This window comes from Delphinus delphis, chromosome 5, assembly GCF_949987515.2.
Source record: "Delphinus delphis chromosome 5, mDelDel1.2, whole genome shotgun sequence".
Lineage (NCBI taxonomy): Eukaryota > Metazoa > Chordata > Mammalia > Artiodactyla > Delphinidae > Delphinus > Delphinus delphis.
The window spans coordinates 134,980,880-134,995,874 of record NC_082687.1 but is presented as its reverse complement, the minus strand read 5'-3'; the positions used below and the strand labels follow the sequence as shown (position 1 = coordinate 134,995,874).

General features: G+C 59.2%; 1 protein-coding gene across 1 annotated transcript; it reads right to left on the bottom strand.

Annotated features, from left to right (window-relative positions):
- Nucleotides 1-1,788: 1,788 nt before the first annotated feature.
- Nucleotides 1,789-14,726, bottom strand: TADA2B (transcriptional adaptor 2B). The gene is made up of 2 exons (XM_060011879.1): nt 14,414-14,726; nt 1,789-2,831 (listed from the first exon to the last, which is right to left on the bottom strand). Exons 1-2 carry the CDS (start codon nt 14,681-14,683, stop codon nt 1,839-1,841), a joined length of 1,263 nt encoding a protein of 420 aa, XP_059867862.1. The 5' UTR covers nt 14,684-14,726; the 3' UTR covers nt 1,789-1,838.
- Between the last annotated feature and the right edge of the window lie 269 nt (nt 14,727-14,995).

Below are 14,995 nucleotides of genomic sequence, written 5' to 3'. Positions count from 1 at the left end.
CAAGCTTAATGAAAGTCTGGCAATCATTTTATATAAAAATAAGACTAAAGTTAAAACCTCATCAAACTAGGAATCTGATGTAGAAAATCAATGACATCAGAGTAGCTAAAGCCAGTAGTTCTCAAACTTCAGCCTGCATCCCGGTCACCTGGAAGGCCAGTAAGAACACAGCTCCACGGGCCCCACCCCTAGAGTTTCTGAGGACTGGGGCGGGGCCTGAGTACCTGAATTTCTAGCAGGTTCCCAGGGGGTGCTGATGCTGCCAGTCCAGGAACCCCAGGTGAGAACCACTGGCTGAACACCTGCGGGAACGCAGCACTGCCTCCGTCTCTGCTCAGTGGCGGACGGGACCCGCTCTCCGCCAGCCGTCGTCCTGCGGGGCACCGGGAGCAACAGCACGGCCCGCCACCGCGTGCTCACAGAGACGCCCTGGACTCCTCGCTAGGCCACAGGGAGCGCTTCTCTGCCAGCGTGCCGTGCAGTTTACAACTAAAGCCATATACAGTGTATCTGAAGGGCTTACTTAATGCTGAAAATTTCACCCCTAGAGGACAGAAGAACGTAAAAAGAAAGGAAAAGGCACCGTAATTAAGTCGTTCTTGGAAATGATGAGGTTTTCTTCCTTTTTCTTTCAAATGACTTCACTTTAATGTAACTTCAAGCCCAAACACTCCGGGAGGTAAACAGTCTTGGTAGCTATGAGGGAGGAGAGGCAGGACACGCCCCAGGAGGAACTGACTGCTGGGCTCTGGCCACTCCACCAACTCTAAAGCAGGGCCTTGGACACAGGAGCCCTGAGCAGCGGGAAGACGAGGGACTCCTCAGGTTCCGGAAGGAAGGTACCGTCCAGGTCCACGAAAGAGCGCCCCTGGGAGCATCTCTAAACAGGGCCAGGCAGAAGCCACCTCTGAGTGTGGTTCAAGACGGTGACCCAGAGAAGCGGTGCCCAGGCCTCGCCCTCGCCAAGCTGAGCGCCTGACACCACCCCAAGTAAGATGCAGGGCCAGAGTCGCAGCGAAAGAGGTACCTGCAACCGGGGTGAAAACCCTGGGGGGAGCTAACGCCAGAACCCAGAGAACTCTCAACCGTGAACCTTCTAAAACGAGTTCTTCCAAGTAAAACGCATGCAAGTTCTCAGAGCAGCAAAAAGCAGCCCCAGCATTCTGGCAGTCCGTACTGGGCCCGGTGCCCCCGAGACCCAAGGGAGCCTGCCAAGGGCCGCTGCTCCTCCCACGGTGACCCCCTCACCCCCGGGAACAAGCCGGGGCGGTCGGATTCGGGAGCTACGGACGCTCCATTTGGCCAACTTGTTCCACACCACATTCCTCCTCTCCAGTCCCTACGGACGCCCTGTCCTGTCCTCCCCCGGCCTCTCTTCCACCTGCCCTGCCCGGCCCCCATCTAAAGTGCCACGTGCCGGGCTGTGCCGGGGTGTCAGGTCACAGGGCGGAGCTGGCAGCCCGGCAGGGCAAGGCGTCCCTCTGCCCACAGCACAACAGTCACGTACCAAAGGGAAGAAACTCACAAAGGGAAATTACCCAATCTCGTAATTCTCCAAACTGAACACTTAAAGGCAAATCGTCATCTTAAAGTATTACTTTCAGGACTAAGGTAAAATAGATACTTGTCTCCCTCATGATCTGATCTAAGTGTTACTATTGCTTCTGAAGAGGACCATAAAAAGAATTTATATCCCCCAAAGAGAACTCAATTTGTTTAAAAAAGAGCAACGGGGAAAAAAAGCGTTTCCTCGCCCCTCCCCTACCCCCCCCCACCCCCCGGGTCATTTTGGCTCACAAGCTTTTCAGCATCACTCCAGGTCTCACAGGGACTCGCCTTCAGGAAGCATCCCTGGAAATCCAACCACTCTCCGTGAGGAAGTTTAAAATCCTTTTCTTCAGGACCTTGTCCAGGTAGCTGGGCAGGCGGCTTTTGGAGGGGATGCCCTGCCGCTTCTGGAGGTGGTCCTTGATGATGATGGTCTTGACGGTCACGTAGCGAGCGGGGCTCAGGTTCACGGAGCTACAGAGCACCTTCTCGCGGTCCGACAGCAGCTCGAAGCCGGGCAGGTTCTCGATGGCGGCGAATTCGCTGTCCTTGCCGTCCTCCTTCCCCCGCTTGGAGCCGGCCGTGTTCTTGTTCTCCTTCCGCTTCTCCCGCTTGTGCCGGGCCGCCTCGTACTCGGCCGATTCCTCCATCTTGGTGATGCCGTTGCGCCGGTACCGCTGCAGCTCCCGGATCTTGGCGCGCAGCATCTTCTCCTTGTGCATGTTTTCAAAGAGGTCGTCGAACTCCTTGCAGGACATGAACTGGTAGAGCGGCCGCAGCTTCAGCCGCAGCTCCTTCTCCTCCTTGGTGACCTTGCGCTTGGCCGTCTTCTCCTTCTCCTTCTTGTCCTTGCCCAGGAAGGCGGGCACCAGGTTGTAGTCGCGCGCGATGTTCTTGCGCCGCTGCCGCTCCTTGAGCTTCCGCACGTACATGTCCACGTGCGCGCGCTTCAGCTCGATCTCCACGTCGTCGTCGTCGTAGTTGACCGAGAGCCCGCTGATGAGCGTCTCGGCGTCCTGGTCGTACTCGATCTCGTAGTCGTCCCGCAGTGGCATGTAGCCCAGCTGCTGCTGCTCGGCCACCGAGATGTCTAGGGGAGGCAAGGGGGTGGTGAGGCTGGGAGACAGGGGGCCTCCACTGGGGCAGGTGTGGTCTGTCACCCGATTGGGGATGGTGTCGGGGATGCAGGCTTTCCCCAGGTTTCCGTGGATGTACATGCTTACATAATGCTCCATCACTTCCTGGGGAGTCCGGGAAGCGCCAACGTGAGCAGCCATATCCTCCTACAAGGGCAAAGGTCAGAGGTCATTTCCAAAGTCAGAGTGTCAGACTCAGCGTTCGCGCGATTCCCTTAATGCTTTCACAAAGGTTCACCTGAACTACTTCCTATGGCATCATTATGGTCCCCCCGCACCGGAGACACTCCTCCTGCACGTTCTCTTGGGCTGGGCTGATCGCGTGGAAGTCAGCGCTAGAGGGAACTTCGAGGATTCCGCCCGCGAGAAAGTGAGGACCCAGAGAGGCACCAACGTGCACGGGGTCACGGTGCAAGCTGGCGGCAGAGTGGGGCTGGAACCCATGTCTGAGACCCCGACTCTCCTCCGGGCTCCCTAAGAGGGCGAGCAGAGGCCCCTGGCACGGGCCGATCTGCCCGCCGCGCGCCCCGCACTCGGGGCGGCTGTCTGGCTGAGGGGCTCACAGGACGCGGGCGCACAGCCAGAGCTCTGGGGCGCCCGCCTCATCCCAGCCCACCTCTCCATTCCCACACCGGACAACAGACGCACCCGGGTCTCCAGCGCGCTGCCCGCCTCCCAACAGAAAGGGCCGAGGCCCGGTCTTTGACACCCCGGCCCCGCGGGTCCGCCTGTCCCTTTCCTAGGGGGCGGTCGGGTTGAGTGGGAAAGAGCCTTTCAAAGGGGAAGGCGAGCCATCACTTCGGACAGCCCCCGTGGTCTGGCAGCTGGAAACGCCCAGGCTGCAAGCAGGCGTTCGTTCCTACAGAAGGTAACTGCCCGCGAACACAGGGTTATTAATGGGAGGAAATCGTACAACTCCCTCAATCTTTTCCTTCTGCCAAGAGGCCTCTTCCTCAAAGTCAACCGCTAAAGCCACTTCAGAAAGTAACTGCCCAGAATGCGCACTCACTCACCGGCAGCCACTCAGCACCCCGCCGGCCTCGCTCGCCCCGCGCTCTGCCCTCCCGGCTCTGGCAGCCGCCGGGGCGTCGCGCAGGCTGCCTTCCGCCCCACAAACTCGCGCCCCCCGCCCCCCGAGATCGGGATGCTCCCTGCACCCCGAAAGGCCAAACTGGAACCCAAGAAAACAGCCGGCCCCCTCGGGCTGACGCTGCTGACAAACTGGGCACGGAGGGGAGGGGACGGGAGGGGAGGGAAGCATTAGGAAGGATCCCTGGTACAGTGACCAGACCCAGCGGCCCTCCCGGAGGTGCCGCGCAGAGGGCGGGGCTGAAAGGCACCGGAACAAAGAAGGCTGGACCAGGACCTAACTGCAAGGCCTCTTTCTGAGCACCATGCAGGGAAAAGGGAGGACCAGAGCTAAAGCTAGACTCTGTCCCATGGAGAAACTACGTGCTTTCTTCTTTAAAAATCACTCTTAGCGGGTTTCTTCCTTGGTGGAACAGTGGTTGGGAATCCGCCTGCCAGTGCAGCGGACATGGGTTCGAGCCCTAGTCCGGGAAGATCCCACATGCCGCGGAGCAACTAAGCCCGTGCGCCACAACTACTGAGCCTGCGCTCTAGAGCCCGCGAGCCACAACTACTGAGCCCGCGAGCCATGGCTACAGAGCCTGCGCTCTAGAGCCCGTGCTCCGCAACAAGAGAAGCCACTGCAATGAGAAGCCTGCACACGGCAACAAAGAGTAGCCCCCGCTTGCCGCAACTAGAGAAAGCCCGTGCGCAGCAACGAAGACCCAACACAGCCAAAAATAAATAAAATAAAATAAATTTATTAAAAAGAAAAGACACTCAAAAAAATCACTCACTCTTAGCATCAACTCTGTCATTATCCTTCCCCAGGAAGCATTTCGTCCAAAAAACAACAAAACAAAAGCAAGTCACAACCATTCCCAACAGCTACTGTCACTGACGCAGGCTGGCCCCGCCCTCCTCGGAGCCTTGAGTCCCACAGTAAAGGAGCAAGAGCCCCCCTCAGCGGCCGGCGAGGCTCTCGTGGACGGTAACGGTCTTCCTCCACCCCACCCTGGGGCCCGGGAGCCCCTGGGACACGCTGGGAAGACATTGTCCCTGACCCACGCCCTTTCGGGAGCATGTCACCCTGGTGAGCGTGTCGGGAGCGGGACTGCCCGCCTGCGCCTGGTCTGAGCTGCCAGCTCGGGGAGCCGTGCCCCTCAGCCTCTCCCCCTCACCGCAGCTTCCACCCAGGCTGCGTGCGTAGGAACTTGGGCCCCAGATCTGGGCCCCGTCCCTGGTGCGGTGCAGACCTGCTGTGAGAGCTCTGCCCTCCAGCAAGTCCGCTGTCCACCCTGAACCCCAGCGACCTGCCTCCCAGAAAGCATCAGATGCTCAGAGCACCACACTGAGGGTAAAATTTAAACCCTGAAAAACAGAAGGATTCTCAGCAGTAAAGCTGCATCTGACCAAACCAAGGTATTTTTATTGATCTGCGGTTCTCTCCATCAATCCCGACACTCTGGGAACAGAGAGCAGAGGCTGTGGAGGCAGCAAGGAAGCCTGGGGGCCGCAGGCCAGGGATGCACGGCGCGTCCTCCCGGCGAGGGCTCCCGGGGCCTCACCCGCGTTCGCTCCCACATGGGGCAGCTGAAAACGCATGCAGCAGAAGGATGTGTTCACGCTGCTGCCCTCGTGCCCTCGTGCCAAAACGGCTGGGAGACAGAAAGCTCTCCGCCTGTGGTGCATCAGACACCTTCTAAGGACACACGACTCCAGCCCCGTCCCCCAGGGCATCGGGTGGGGTTGGCAGTGGGCCACTTCACTGCACACCTTCTCACGACTTAGCGTTTTCAAGTTATGAACGTACTGCCCATTTTTAAAACTAAGGAAAAGTCCCAAGCAGAGGGAAGCATCAGGAAAGGGGACCCTGAGCGGCTCTGTTCACCACTGTGAGGCCAGGGCCCGGCAGCCAACCCCAAACTACAGACGCCCCACAAGCACCGGGCCAGCACTCCCCACAGGCGTCCCGGGCCCAGAGACACGGAAGGAAGTGTGCAGACCCAGAGAGGACGAGACGTGGCAGCTACCTCAACGGGGGTGCTGGTGGGACCCCGGGCCTGTCTGTGTGTGCGTAGGCTAATGGCTCTGGGCCAATGCTGGCTTCCTGCACGGGGCAGATGCACGATGCTCACACTTCGCGAGGGATTCTGTGTGCTGGTTTTTCACTTCTTTTGAGTAAAACTACAAGTATTTTTTAAGTAAAGTTAAATTCTGCCTCAATTCTCTGTTTACACAGGTCTAAGATTTTCATCCAAAATGTGTAAAGGAAAAACATACAGAGCCCTTAAAAGACACGGCTCTTGGGCTTCCCTGGTGGCGCAGTGGTTGAGAGTCCGCCTGCCGATGCAGGGGACATGGGTTCGTGCCCCGGTCTGGGAGGATCCCACGTGCCGCGGGGTGGCTGGACCCGTGAGCCGTGGCCGCTGCGCCTGCGCGTCCGGAGCCTGTGCTCCGCAACGGGAGGGGCCGCAGCAGTGAGAGGCCTGCGTACCGCCAAAAAAAAAAAAAAAAGACACGGCTCTTGTGTTCCAGGGGGCAACACCCCAACGCTTCCGTGGCTGCACGCCTCGCTCTGCAAATCTGCAGACACTCCCGCGCTGCGTGGAGGCCAGGCAGTTTCCGGCCTCGCCAGGCAAGAGGGCCACACAGCTGCGGGCCCTGCGCTGACACCTCAGTTATCCAGCTCCTCTTCAGGTAACAAAGGGGGTCTCTGGCTCCAGACGGACCCGGGTGAGGGGTTATTTATGAAGCCACAGATCAGTGGGGCGCTGTGGGGCTAGCGCCCTGTCACTAGGAGCCCAGGAACCCCCACCAGCAATCAGGCCAGCCACTGCCAGGAGACACTGGCCGCCAGCTGCTGCTGAAGAGAATCGCCCCCCCCAGGGGCCACCACGTGGGCTTAACGAGCACTGAGAAAGGCCCGGGAAAGCACGCAAGACCCTTGTTTCCAAGGACCCTCAAGCAGGGAGGGTCATAACGGAACAGTCTAAGTGACAGCGATGACCCAGCTCTGATTCTAAAAGGAGTCCACAGAAGGCAGACAGGTTCAGGGAAGCGAAACCATAGAAAGATGATGGTTAAAAACAGCAACGGCACTCCTGCCACAGGCCCAGCACCCTGCTCGTCACCCCCTTCAAGCTTCACGTGTCAGTGGTCACACAAGGCCAGCCCACACACGTGAGAGGAGTGTCCCATCACCAAGTGACAGCATCCCATGTGACAGCAGGGGGGTGAATGGGAGGGAAGTTCTTTCCCTCACACGTTCAAGGTCAAAGTTGTTGCTTAATCCGGATGGATGGATAGACGGATAGATAGATGGACAGAAGATGGATGGATGGAAGGACAGATGAACAGAAGCATGGATGGACAGACAGACGGCTGGGCAGGCAGGAGCAACAAAAGTGAGTTTGGGGGAAAGAGATTTGAAGAGAAAGTTCACTTCAAGTACAACTAGAACTAAACAAGGAACACAACTGTATCCTGCGGTTGGTTCCGCTCCCACTGCAGCACGCAGTAACACACCGCAAGTAGCCCGAAGTCTAACGCTAAACGCTTAGAAAAAAAGAGACTCCCATCTTTGCAAAAAGGTAAGGAGAGTTAGGGATGCTGCTTCCTTAAGTCCTCCGAAAAATAAAGGAAAACGTGTCTCTCAGACACTGAACTGGGCCCGTGAAGTCTACTTTCCAAGGTCACTAGACCCAGGCCAGGATGCGGCCTCTCCAGGAGAGGAAGGAGGCCCCAGTGGGCAACAGCTCCACCGGGCTCTCTGGCTGCTCTGCACGCCCTCCGGCCTTTCCAGGCGCACGCATGCCAGCCTCCAGCACCTGAGCAGGGAAAGGGAGAAAGAACCGTCCAGAGAGCCGCCAGCACTGCGGGCCAGCCCGCTCCCGCCAGTGGCGCCGCCTCGGGGTCTCTGCCCTCCGTGCTGGCCGCTTTCACCAGAGGCAGCCTCGGCCCCTCCTGACCTGAAGGTCTGCTCGCCGGGCTGCCATGCCGACATCCTCCAGACAAGTGCCGACCATCCTCCACGTGCGCAGGCTGGGGCCAGGCCTCGCGACCCACTCCTGGCTCCACCCCTTCACTGCTCAGCAACTCAGACGAGTCACTTCTCTGTGCCTCAGTCTCCCTGTCTGAATTACGGAGGTAATGCTACCACCTCCTTCACAGCACAGAAGAGGGAGTTAATGAGGTGATGCACGCACAGTGCTTGGCCCAGTGCCGGGCACAGCGTGCCCCCAGGGATGTTGGCTATTGTTACTACTGCGAAGCTGTCAGCGTCACTTCCACAACCTGTGTTTATTCTCAAGACCCAGATCATCTCCTCCAGGGAGGCTTTGACGATCCCCAGAACTAGGGTCAGATTCTGGCTCAATTACTCACTAGCGTGGGGTCCTTAACCTCTCAACTTCTGCTGCTTGATCTGTAATTCCTCCTCTTAAAGGGTTTGGTCAGGATAAAACAAAAATCATCATGAATAGCGTACGACCCTTTACATCTGTCACCTCGTTTCATCCTCCTAGCAGTTCTCACGAGGTACCATGACTTTTACGGACTGGGAGAATAACCCTAGGTGAAGCTACCCCCAGGGCACCGGCCAGCACTCGCCCACCCGGTGGCGCAGGGCACAGCAAGAGCAGGCCATGCAGTCAACTGCTTTCTGAGACGTTCAAAAGGCAGCGCAAGGCCCCGCCGCCGGGCTCCAGCTCTCCCTTCCAGACGGACCACATCACAGAAGTGCGGCCGCGGCTCCCTCTCTCCCCTCCGGGATGTGTGAGGGCACTGCATGACCTACTTCTTCCCGGGCAGAGAATTCAGTCCAATCTCTGTGCACAAACCAGTGCCTTTAACAGAACGACTATCTTTAGCGTCACAGAGCATCCTTCCTGTGCAGGCTGGCGGTTCTGCTCTAGAGCGTCCTAGAGAGCGCACATCCTTTCTCGGCGGCAGCGTCTGCCTTTGCTCCGGAGGCTCAGGGGCCAGGCCCGGGGCGGACGTGCGCTGCATCTCCCCAGAGAGGCCCCGCTCCAGCTTCCTTTCTCTTTAAGGGAAGAAGCCTCAAGGGGACAGAAGCAACCCGGCAGTCCCGGGGGCTGGCTTCGGACCCGGACCCGGACCTGCAGCCCCGCCTGGACCTCTGCGCCCCCGCGTGCGTGTGTGCCCTTCTCCTCGGACCGGCTGCGAGGACCCCGGGCCAGGCCAGCCCCCTGCGCGCTCACACAGGGCCCTGGACGCGGCCATTGCCTCCTCCAGCCCCGGCCGGTCACCTTTCACACTGAAGAGAACAGCCCGCCTGCCTCTGGGGGCTGGAAGGACGCCCTGGGCCACCCATCCCGCATCGTAGGCCCCAGACCTTCCCCTGCCTTCCAGCCCGACCCCTCCTCCGGGATGCGCTGCTGTCCAGGTCAGGGCCGCCTCCGACCGCAGAGGTCGGTGACTAACACGGGTCTCTCGTCTGTGCTTCCAGGTCATCAGCCATTCCACGGGCCCTGTGTCCCGGGGCCACTAATCCTGTCTGATAGGTTTTTTAGCTGGAAAGTTCTGTAAGCCTCCCCCCAGTTCCAGGTTCCCTGTCTGCCTCCCTAAACTCACTCAGGATTCACCAGCTCACACAGGGGACTGGCCCTCAAGGGGACTAAAGCCTCTCGGGTCAAAGCAGGCCACCTGTGAAATAGCCTGATAAAGCTGTGTGCCCCACTGCAAAAACAGAGCACGGCAGGTCCTCAAAAAGACTACACAGATCCAGCAATTCCATCTCCTGGTATCTACCCAAAATAAGGACTCCAAAAGATAACTGCACACCTACATTCACTGCAGCATCATTCCCAACAGCCAAAAGTGGAAGCAACCCAAATGCCCATCGAGGAAGACTGGATAAGCAAAAGGTGGTCGGTCCACATAATGGAGTATTATTCAGCCTTAAGGAGGAAGGACGTCCTGACACCTGCTGCAACCCTGACGAACCTGGGGAACATTATCCTAAGTGAAACAAGCCAGTCACAAAAGCACAAACATTATTACGTGAACCCACTTACGTGAGGTCCCCAGAACAGGCAAACCCACAGGGACACAAAGTAGAATAGCAACTACGAGGGGCTGGGGGAGGTGGAGACGGGGGACGGAGTTTCTGTCTGTGAAGATGTTCTGGGGACGATGGTGGTGATGGCTGCCCAACGTGGACGTACTAATGCCGCCGAACTGGACACTTACAACAGGTTGAAATGGCAACGTTTACATTATGTATGTTTCACCACAATAAAAATATATACTTTTTTTAAAATAATAGAAGTTTTAGAAGTCACAGGCCGTGCTCCACATCAGTGGTGTTTAAGGAGGGCCCCTGGGCCAGCGGCAGCTTCACCGGTGAAGTGGTGAGAAATGCAGATTCTCACACCAAGACTCAGACCTGTGACTTCAGAACCCGGAGGGGGAGGGGGGCAGGACCCGCGTTTAACAAGCCGACCAGGCGCTCTCAGTCACACTGCTCTGCATAACCGTGCCCATCCTGGCTGGTTTCTCCATCCAGGCTCTTCCCCCCGCCGCCTCCTCGCCATCCGCAATGGCGACTGAGAACCCCGCCGTCGGGAGGCTCACAGGATGGACTTGCCCGCTCCCACCAACACAGAAGGGACTTGTGCCTGGTTGAGAAGGTGACAGTTCTCATGGTCCCCAAACGAGGCTCTGCTGACCCACTGCATTAGGACTCCCAGAGAACGTCTGTAAACACCTATTTCCAGACCTCAGCCAGGGGCTACTCTGTGCACCTAGCACAGGGGCTGACATAAAACGGGCCCCAGGGCTTCCCTGGTGGCGCAGTGGTTGAGAGTCCGCCTGCCGATGCAGGGGACGCGGGTTCGTGCCCCGGTCCGGGAAGATCCCACATGCCGCGGAGCGGCTGGGCCGTGATCCATGGCTGCTGAGCCTGCGCGTCCGGAGCCTGTGCTCCGCAACGGGAGAGGCCACAGCAGTGAGAGGCCTGCGTACCGCAAAAAAAAAAAAAAAAAAAACGGGCCCCAAGTAGTGCCAGATGAACAAATGAACCAACGACTGCACAGCACAGCGATCACCTACATATCCGGCATCACCCAGGCTGCCGGACGCCTACTGTCATCTACAAGCGTAAAACTCCTTGTTCAGGACATTCCACCTGCCTCCAATAATCAGGCCGAATGTATGTGCACAAGCACAAGCCCCCGCAGAGTCCACAGAGAGCTTCGCCTCCTTTTTCAATTTGAAATCTAGCTTCAAGGCCAGCTTGAACCCCACCTCCCCCTAGAGTCCTCCTGACCACCGTCTGCAGGAGCCCGGGCCTCCCTCAAACTGTTCAATGCTCCAGCAACCAATCAACAAACGTAGAATATTTCACCCTTGTGTTTACATCTGTATCTGCATTCCTGCAGGATCCGTGTCTCATTCTGAATCTGCACAGCGTCCACAACACAACCGGCTGCCCTTGGGGGAGGAGGTCTCAATACCCACGGTGATGAGACCCTGTGGGCCCACCCGCCAGCCCTTCCGCGGTCTCGCCATCACAGCTGTGTGTCCCCCCCGGCCCCCGCGGCTCGTCCCCAAACCCTCCCGGCCTTACTGCCAGTACCCCTCGGCCGGGCCCGCAGCGCTGGGACACGGCGTGAGCAGATGGCCCGGGCTTCACGGCAGCCTGTCCCCACAAAGTCCCCACGACCCCGCGCTCACACGAACCATCGGAGAAATCGGAATGAAGGCTGTCACCTGCCTCCGCGCCACCGTCCCCACTGCCTTTCTCCACACTTCACACTCAGCCCATGAAAGCCGGTTCCTGCACCCCGCCCCGTCCCACCCACTCACCTCCCACCGAGCCGGGTCCAGACCTGGCTCCTCACGTCGCTCGTTACCCCGGGGAGGCTAAGGCCCAGGCTCCGGGGTCAGGCCTGTGTCTAAACCCTGGCTCCACCGCGTGGAAGGCTGGGGCATCCTGCACGAGCACTTTAAGTTCTCAGAGTCGCTGCTCTTCAGCTGTAAACTAAGAGCAACCCCACAGGGCCGCTGGGAGGAGCGTCACCCAGAACCGGTGCTTGCCAACGACGGCAAGAGTGGGACACACCGCTTACGAGCGCACACCGAGCGCACACCTGGAAACGACACACATCTCAGAGCAGCAGAGGAGCTTCTGATGACGCACAGTGAAGCTCAGGGTAAAGCAGCCCCAGACAGCACAGCTACAGACACTGGAGCCGGCGCCTCGGCGTGGCCTGTGGCCCTCCAGGCCTGGCCAGCCTACCCCAGAAACCCACCCCCGGTTCGGCAGGGAGAAGCACCCGGCTTTGTCTCTCGTAACAGCCGAGCCTGCTGCCGGCCGGGAGCCAGAATCTGCATTTTTAACAAGCTCCCCAGGTGATTCATGTGCAAGTTAAAGTTTGAAAAGTCCTGCTTTCCAGAACGCCCTCCCAGCTTCCTCCGATACACTACAAACGTTTTAGTCCCCGGCTCGTTTTTCGAGCATTTTCCACAGTGCTGCAGGGCAGGCAGTGTAGACAGTGCAGCTAGGAGCACAGCCTCTGAAGTCAAACTATTCAGTTTAAAACCTGCTGCACTGGGCTGCCGGGAAGATCTCACAAGCAACACAGGAGAGCTCAGCACGGTGCCTGGCACCCAGCTAGGCTCTCGGTCCACGCTAGCTATTCTGAGCTGCTACTGTAGAGATAAGAGCTGCAAGAATGAAGTGGGGAAGGGAAGGCTCTCTAAGGCACTGATATACAGGAAGAAAGACTAGTCACGAGCCATGATCTGGGGGAAGAACTCTCTAAGCAGAAGAACTAAAAAATGATCAAGGAGGATAGCAGCGGGGATCCCAGGAGTAGGCAGGAAATATAAGGCCTGCAGGCCCTGAAGTTTCATCTGCAGAGAACTGGACGCCACTGAAAGCTGGTGTGACGTGACGTGTCCTCAAAGATCACTCTGATCCTGTTGCCTGGAATGGGCTGCAGGGCACAAGCATGAAGCAGAGAGGCCAGTAAGGAGGCTCCCGAAGTGCTCGGGCGAGAGGTAAACATCAGCCCGGACTAAGGCTGTGACAAGAGGTTAGATTCTGGAAATATTCTGAAGACAGGCCTGCTGCTGAACTGGACCCAGAAGGCCCTGAGGATGGCTCTTCATGTGCAGCCCGAGCAACTGCTCGAGGTGTGAGATCTGGGTCAGGGAACGTCGAGGTGTCCGGGAGACAAGCACGAGGATGTCTGGGACGGGTTCGCGATCGAAGGCCGGAGCTCAGGGCAGAACTCCAGGCTCGGGGCCAGCTGCTCACAGCACTGTAAGCCCCTGAAGACCCGCGTGAAGCCTTTCTGTAACACGCTCAGAGCAGATGCTCCACACACATCAATAAACGGCATTTCAGGACAAAGTGAGAAGGAAGGTTTTGGCGGGTGGCAATCATGACGCTGGTGCCTAGGTGAGACTTTGTACAGCAGTGTCTCTAAGGAGTTGGGGAGAAGAGTAAAGATTCCAGGGCTGTGGAACGGGTACTGGTCCCTGAAGACTGGCTCACTTTACAGAAAGAAAAGCAAACATAAATAAAGGCACGGTGTGTTTGGGAATGTGGGGAGAAGTGTGGAATGTCTTCCAGTAAGCCCAGGAGGAGGGGTGTACGGTCGGCTCTTGGTACCCGTGGGTTCAACCCCGCTTCGCCATTTTATACAAGGGACTGAGTACTGGAGGACTCTGGTGGCCTGGGAGGGTTCTGAAACGCATTCCCCATGGATACTGAGGGCCGGCTGTACTGCTGGAGAAGTGGCAGCAAGATGAAATACTGGTTCGGGGAAGCGAGGGGACCATCAAGTGGAAGGGTCTGGAAAGATGGGGAGCTGGGGTCGGGTCTCTCCTCCCTACTTCTCACAATGCCTGGAGGTGGCCGCACATCCTTGACGGTTGCGGCCCAGAGTACAGCCAGGCTTTTTCCCTTCTAATAGGGATGAGAGCTTCCTCTTGCAGAGTGAAAAGAGCGCTCCTCAGGGACCACCTAGAGAAGCACCGCCACGTCTCTCTCTCTCAAGGAGCCCGCTGTAAACGAATCCAGTCCAGCTCTCGCCTTTTCCTCTCAGATAAGTGTCCCTATAGAAACCTCCTGACAGAGGAAGAGACCAAAACCCAGGACGGGACGTTCCTGTGGCGGAACCCACTGAGTCCTCACACGAGGTCCTGGTGTCGAAGAGACGCCAGGATGAACAAGTGCCTGGCAGGGGACACAGGCCACAAAGCGAGCGGGGCCATGAAGGCAAGGTGAGCGCCTGCGAGGCGGTGGGAGAGGCCGCGGGCCCGTGAGGAGCTCGTCTGGCCTTCACCACCACTGTCCTCCAGGCAAAACCAACTCCTTCCTCGGGCGCCTACTGCTGTCAAGTCTGCGGACCTTCCTGTGTCCCCCGACTCCCACTCCGTCCGGTGTCTCGCCCAAGGGGTGCATTCGGCAGACACCTACGGAAGGAATCCCAAAGGCGGGGAAAACGGCCCTGGTGTCAAGACAGCCACGGTCCGAATCCCCGCTCCGCTACTTCCTGCTGTGTGACCTTGGGCGGGTGGCTTAACCTCTCTGCGCCGGGTCTGGGGCGTGAACTGGCCCTGTCCCCCCGGCCCTCCGCGGCCGCGCCGAACCCGCAGGTGCGCCGGCCTCCCGGCCCGCTGCTCACCCAGTTTCCGAAGCCGAACTGCTCGATGGCATCCAGCAAAAGCTGCTCCTCGCGGCTGGTCCAGCCGCCCTCGGCCTCGGGCCCCCACAGCGTGAAGCGCCCGCCGTCCACCAGCTGGTAGCCGTGGTAGCGGCGGTGGTGGCCGATCTCGGCGCCGGCTGAGAAGCACTCGGGGCACAGCTCGATGTCCTGGCACTCGGTGCAGCGGAAGCGCAGCGGGCTCACCTCGGCCAGGCAGTACACGCAGTACTTCTTACCGAGCTCCGCCATCTTCCCCCGCCCGCCGCCCGCGCCCGCCGCCGCCGCGCCCGCCGTCAGCGCGCCGCCGCCCGGGCCCGCCGCCGCGCTCCAGCAACCGTCGCCCGCCGCCGCGGCCGCCGCCACCGCGCCGCCCCGCCCAGGCGCCGCCGGAGCCGGCCTGCCGGGCCGCGTCCCGCCTCAACACGCAGGCGCCCTCGGGCCGGCCCGGCCGCCGCCGCCGCCGCCGCCGTCGCCCCGCTGCACCGCGCAGGCGCCCCGCGCGCGCCACCGCGCTGGGGCCCGGCCCGCCGCGCTGCGCCTGCGCGTCCTTAGCGCCGGCCG